The following is a 6,654-nucleotide window of genomic DNA, read 5'->3' on the forward strand; positions in this document are numbered from 1 at the left end:
TGTACCTGCAAGGTACTCCGATGCCAAAGTAAGTGTTTGAACAACAAGGTACAACAACAAAGTGAGAGATTTTGGGTAAAAAATAGATTACCTTGCCCTCTGGGGTCAGAGGGCCATTTATAGGATTGTTCTATGCGGAAAGGACTCCACTTTTTGAGGACCCACGCGAAGCGCCAGGCTAGGAAATACACGAGTTGGCTGTTACCGAGCACGAGACTTCAGCGTGCTCGGATATGTCTCGTGTTTGCCCGAGGTTGAGTTTGGGTTGCAGACTTCTTTTTGGGAGGATATCGGGGTGGGTCCTATCCATTTGAGATCGAGGCTTCATAGGATTTTTACTATCTCCCAAAGACAATCCGCCAATATTTGGGAGATGGGGAGGTTAGTAGATGGGAGGGTTGTATAGGATTTTGGGTGGAGGAGAGATTTCTTCATTCATGAAGAATTGTTAGCAGCCGAGTTTCTCCTTCTCCTTAGTGACTTTCAGTTTTCCAAGGAAAGGGACAGTTTAGGCAGAAAATTCTCTAATGATGGGTTAGTCTCGGTCTCTTCTACTTACTTGTCATAGTTGGGCTCTCGGGATCTCCTTGAGACCTTTTTTTTGGAGGGGGGGGGGGGGGAATCCAAATCTCCCGCGGGTTTGGGAGTGTTGGGCCCCCTCAAAAATCTATATTTTCTATTGGTAAGTTTTGCAAGACAGGTTCTCGTCTAAGGAAAATCTCTTTAAATGGGAGGTTATTAGAGAGTTGGGGGGCTTTCTTGTATATTATGTGCTCACCGGATGGAGTATGTGTCCCATTTATTTGTTACTTGTAATTTCTCGTGTGCTGTTTGGTATCGGGTGTTTGGATGGTTAGGTTTTCAAGTGGTTCTCCTTAGGGTGTTAGGGAGTCTTTGAGTTTGTCTACTTGTTAGGAGGAAGGGCTATGAAGAGGGGTGGTTTTATTATGAATTGGTAGGCGGTGATTTGGTCTTTTTGGCTTGTGCGGAATGATAAGTTTTTTCTGTTTCATCTTCTAATGTGAAAGAGGTGGAGGATAAGAGTATCTTTTGGCCCGGTCTTGATATCTCAATACGTCTGGGCAGAACTCTCTCTCCTTTGCAAATTGGCTACGGAATCCTATCTTGTGCATTAGTCAATAGCGATTTGAGTAGTCTAGTCCACCTCTTTAGCGGTTCGTGGTTTTGGTGTAACTTGTAGTTCTCTTCTTCAGTTTCTTTTGGCCTGGTGGTTTGAGTTCTAGTTTGTACTTCGGTTGGTTGGTCAGTGGTGTTTCAGAGCTCTAGTGATGGGCCTTTTTGCTGTGGTGGTGTTTCGTTTTCCTTCAATTGTTTTTTCTATTTTTTTCTTTTACTGGGTGTTACACCCCAAAAATTTCCCTCCCAATTTTATTTCTAACTGGCTTAAGCTTCACACTCATGTACATCTTCTCATTAGGATATTAACATAACTCATGCATCATTAACCAATAACTCGGCATCGGGATCAAGGATATTTAAGTGTTAGGGTTTCTCTATTTCTTTGAGGCTCTCTCATCTTCTTTCAAGGTTGATTTAAGTTGTCTCTTTATCGCTTATGGTTGGAAGTTAAGGTTTTTATTAAAGGTTACTGTGGACTTCTTTGTCATTAAGCTACGAGGTTATTCTCCTCTTCCCAGCGCCAGGTGGCATGGTTTTCTCCAGGGATTAAGGATTAGTGTTTTAGACTTTTGTGCTCAGAGTTTGTCAAGACAAGAGATACATTGGTTATTAATGCAAGAATTTTTCTTGTTCAAGTCATAAGGCATGTTGCGTGGGACAATTGAAGAAGGGTTGAATACTTCAAAGTCAAGGAGTTATGCTTATCAAGTGTTTTGCTTCAAAATGCAAGATAACTTGAACTTTGGATTCAAGTATTGAACTAAGGTTTTTACTAAAGATCAAATGTGGCATACAAGGTTTTAATTCAAATTCATGTGCAAGTGTGGTGTACCAAGGTTTGTTGATTCAAGTGATCACATAAAATCAAATTTATGTTCAAGATTAATCGATTGAATCCAAGTTCTTAAACATGTGATTTGTCAAGAAATAATTCAAGCTTGCTAAAATATGGAAAATTCATTCATATGGCCTTTTAGGCACATAAGTTTCAAGATTCAAGTTCATCCATCATTACAACTTCAATTCTGAATAATTTGAACAAAAAGAAAGAAAAGTATATTCAAGTCAGAGGAGTTTTCATTCATTAGAAAGTCCAAGTTACATTTTACAAACACCATCTTTTCATTCAAAAGTTACAAGTTATCTGGTAGATCGTTCCCTTTCATTTTGAAACATTACACAAAAGAGAAAGAGAGTACATCAAAATATCTTGGAGCATACATTTGCTAAGCTTCAAGTTGCCACTCAAATAGCATTCATGACCAAGCTTGACTTCACGTCTTCAATCAAATTTCTAACATATACCTTGGCCGTTGTTTCAAACTTTGATACCAAATCTAACCAGTCTATAATACCTGCATAACCAAATTTTACACCAGAAATAAGTCTCAATTCCAAAAAAAAAAATAAAGCTAATCGAACTCCAAAATAAAATCGATACTAACCTGTTAGCTCATCAATACTGGCATAAAATCGAACTTGCATCCAAATAAAACCAAGTCTATAATATCACTAAACCGAATCCGAATAACTGGTTTGACAACAAGTCGCAGTTCCGAAACAATTTAAACAAACAACTCTGCATTCAATTCTAATAATACAAAATCTGCATAGAAAAAAGCGGTTCACCTGCACCTAAAACCGAATCGATCCCCAGTTCAATCGTAACAAAAAACCCTGCATGAACAAAAAAGCAACATAATAGAACTTGGGGAAAGAAAAGCTATAACAGAAAATGAAGAGAATAAAATCTGGTAACTGAATGATAACAAACTTGTAACAGAAATTCCTCTGGGATCTCCCATCTGGATCCATTCTTCATCTTCATCAAGCATCTTGAAAAACTCTCTTCTTCTAATTCTCCAAATCAAAAGATTCAACACTCCCTTCAATGCTCTCGATCATTCATTCACCATTTTGATTTATTAATCCTTCACCTCCGTTCTCTATTGTCGATCTCCAATATCTCATCACCAATCTTCAACAATTAACAATTCTGCAGAAAATCATAAACAAATTCATCTTCTTTTTCTCAAAAATCGTGAACCTTCAATATAGTCTTCAAGCTTCTCTGCAACTTCAATATCACCATAGCTAAATCTGCAACAATCACTTCATTAACCTTCATCTTTATGCATCAACCATCTTCATCTTGAATTCAACGCAAGAACAATCTCTGCATCATAATTTCGATGATATGCAAAAATTTGTTCGAAGGAACAACAACGAAAATCAGTAAAAGCGAAACAATGTTCACGCATCTAGAAACCAAAAGAAAGAAGAACAAGAAGAAGTGAAGAAGCAGATTCATGAAGTATTATCTAAAGATTTTCTTGTTTTTATCCATTACAATTGGCGTTGAAGCACCGTCGGAGTGTCTCTGACCGGTAAGCCGTATTCCTTCTACAAGTCGTATCCATACTAATGTTGTTAAACCTGCAATTGAAAGAAGATTGATGAGAGGGAGATATGATGAGGGATTGAGATGCTAAATGAATCGAAAAAAGGGGGAATGAGATGAGAGATATTAGAGGGAGCGAGATGAGGGAGTTATCATTAGGGATGGAAAACGGGCATGCCCGCCCCATTTAGGCCCGCACCGCAAAAGTACGCGAAAAAACGGAGCGGGGCGGGCATATTTGAGAGGGCGGGTCAAAAACCTTGTCCCGCCCCGCAAAATAATGAGGGAGGGGCGGGGAAAGCTTGCTGGAATTGAATATTTTAGGCCTAAAAACAGTAAAATTATATGAAAAAGCTCATGCCCGCAAAAAATGGGGCGGGGCGGGGCAGACACATTAAAGGGAACGGGCCTAAAAGCTTGCCCCGCCCCACGAAAAAGTGCGGGCAAAATAGGCTTTCCCCGCGGACCGGGCCCATTTCCCCACCCCTAGTTATCAGTTGGCGTTTGTATTCACTGTTCATGGTATACCTCCCCTTGTGAGCCCAACATACCTCCCCTTGTGGCTTCTTTTTTAGGCCATAACAAAAATCAGATTTGGGCCAATCTTTGGGCCGCTACGCCATTCTTGTTTTCCATACACCATAATTTCACAATACACCCTTTGAGCCCACTATTTTCTTGTTAGAATTTAGGTGTTTTGCTACATAGTTTGTTCCTATCATTTTAGGTGATTAAAAGAGACTAATAAATGCCATAAAAAACAATAAATCTTGTTATGTTTTTCCCTTAGAATGTAATTAGAATTTTTTCTATTATTTTCTATGGAGGGTGAATATAATCATTGTTTCTAATCATTTGCTTTGATTTTGATATAGAAGTTTGATGCGACTATTTTGATCTCAAATGCTTGAATCTTATATTGTTGGATCACTAGGGAAGCAGCTGTAGAGTTTTCTTATTGCGTGCTTGGCTTTGAAGAGGCAACGAGCCTTCTCCGTTCGGTACCTTTCTTTGTTTACCTTATCTCGACATTGTCTTTCTGTTTCCTTTCCATGAGAAGTAGGAATAGATGTGCATGACTGGGAGTCCCTACTCTAGGTGGGCACTGATGTTTTAAAAGACCTTTAGAAGGAAATTCCTACTTGTGCTTGCTTGTTTAAAGTCCTTAAATAAAAGCAATTCGGTGTGTTTACATTTGTGCTAAAGACCTCAAAGAAGGCATCCCCATCCCCATTCCCCGTTGATAAGTCCTCAAAGAAGGCATAAGTGGAAAGGGTCCGTATTTGACCTTCACATTTCAAGTCCCAAGTCGTTCTTAGCTCACGTCACCCATTGAAGCTTTGAACAGTGTTGCTCTTGTTATCGAGTCGATCAAGTGGAAAGGGCATGCGCTCAGTACCTCACAATTTGTCATCATCTTTACAATACTTAGATCGCGTCTCTTAGACGTTGACGCTTCGAGTCTTCACTCGAGTTTTGCTTGAGCATATTCTAATGGAATAGAGTCCTTTGACTCCCACGCCGCAATCCACCTTGGATTCTTGTGTTAGCTAGCTCGTGCCATGTGTGTGATCAGTGTTGCTTAAATTTGCTTGTTAGCTCTTTATTTACGGGCTTATCCCTTATCCTTCTTACCATGACATGATATGGCACATGCATGCATTCTTATTTCCATGACTTGATATGCATGTTAGTTGTTACCTAAATGCTAATGAACTAGTTGGCTTGTGTGTTTGAGTTGGTGAACTCTTTGTTGCCTTGTTAGGTGGAGAATTTTAGGAGTTGATTAGAAGCCTTGAAGGCTTATCTTTGGACACTTGTTGGTGTCATGCCATATGTGTTTTGGTGATCTAAATTTTTGGTGTTGTAACATCGACATGTTTATGCTGCTGCCTTAATACTTGAAATTTGATGTTGGTTTGTCAACCACTTGAATATGGTGAACACCATGATGATATATGTGATGTTGTGAGCTCTCTTGAGCTAATGCTTGATGTGTTAACATGATGCTTCGGTTGTTACTTTAAGCTTAAACTTATGTGTTTTTTGCAGGAAACAAAATTACCAGTGGTGTCAGATCTTATAGCAAAGTCTTTCTAGGGATGTGACGATTTGGATTAGACAGGATTTTACTATCGAAGGATTTGGTGAATTTGATTAGTGCTTCGAGTCAAGAAGTTGGAGTGAAGGATATCTCAGATCACAATCTGGTATGTCTTCGGTGCAACAATTTGAACTGGGGACCCAAACCGTTTGGGACTTTGAACGCGTGGTTGGATCATAGAGAGTTTAAATGGTTTGTGGATCAAGAATGGAAGAAGTTGTTGGTGACGGGTCGTGCTCATATAAGATCAAAGAAAAATTCAAGCTTCTAAAAGAGAGATTAAAATGGTGGAATGGTGAAGTGTTCGGTTGGGTTAATCTGAAGATTGAGAAAGCAGTGGAGGACATGAATTTCTGCAATGATCAGCTGCAATTAGTAGTTGATTCTGAAGGCGTTTTGTCGGACAATCGCAAGAAAGCAAAATTCGATTTTTGGAATACCTTGAAGCTGAGGGAGTGCATCCTAAAACAAAAATCAAGGGCTGCTTGGCTGAATGAAGGGGACACGAATACAAATTTTTTCCATAGATCTGTTAAGGAAAGAAGGAAGAGAAATAGCTTGGTGGGTATTGAATCCCCTTTAGGCAGAGTTGAAACTGTGGAAGGAATGAAAGGGGAGGTTAGACGCTTTTTTGAGGCTAAATACAAAGAGTCTCCGTTAAGAAGACCGGTTCTAGACGGTATCGAATTCAATTATATAACAACAGGGGAGGCGGAGGAATTGGAACATCCTTTCACTACGGAGGAAGTAAAGGACGTGGTTTGGAGCTGTGATGGCGACAAATGCCCAGGGCTGGATAGATAAAACTTCAATTTCCTAAAGAAGGGTTGGGAGATGTTTTCGTTGGACATTTTCAACTTTGTTGTAGAATTTTATTGCAAAGCTAGATTACCAAAAGCGATAACGGCGTCATTCGTAGCTTTAATTCCGAAGGTTAAAAATCCTCAAAACCTTGGAGAGTTTCGTCCCATTATTCTTGTGGGGAGCTTGTATAAAGTCATTGCAAAAG

The 6,654-nt window shown here is 39.5% G+C and overlaps 1 protein-coding gene across 1 annotated transcript; it reads left to right on the plus strand.

Annotated features, from left to right (window-relative positions):
• Positions 1-5,852: 5,852 nt before the first annotated feature.
• LOC131632308 (uncharacterized) lies at positions 5,853-6,449 on the plus strand. The gene has a single exon (XM_058903081.1). The coding sequence runs from the start codon at positions 5,853-5,855 to the stop codon at positions 6,447-6,449; it is 597 nt and encodes a 198-aa protein (XP_058759064.1).
• Positions 6,450-6,654: the final 205 nt, after the last annotated feature.

Source organism: Vicia villosa, unplaced genomic scaffold (assembly GCF_029867415.1).
Source record: "Vicia villosa cultivar HV-30 ecotype Madison, WI unplaced genomic scaffold, Vvil1.0 ctg.000926F_1_1, whole genome shotgun sequence".
Lineage (NCBI taxonomy): Eukaryota > Viridiplantae > Streptophyta > Magnoliopsida > Fabales > Fabaceae > Vicia > Vicia villosa.

What these genes read in the sequence shown, in the direction of transcription:
- LOC131632308 (XM_058903081.1), top strand. Translation starts at nt 5,853, where the DNA reads ATGGAAGAAGTTGTTGGTGACGGGTCGTGCTCATATAAGATCAAAGAA.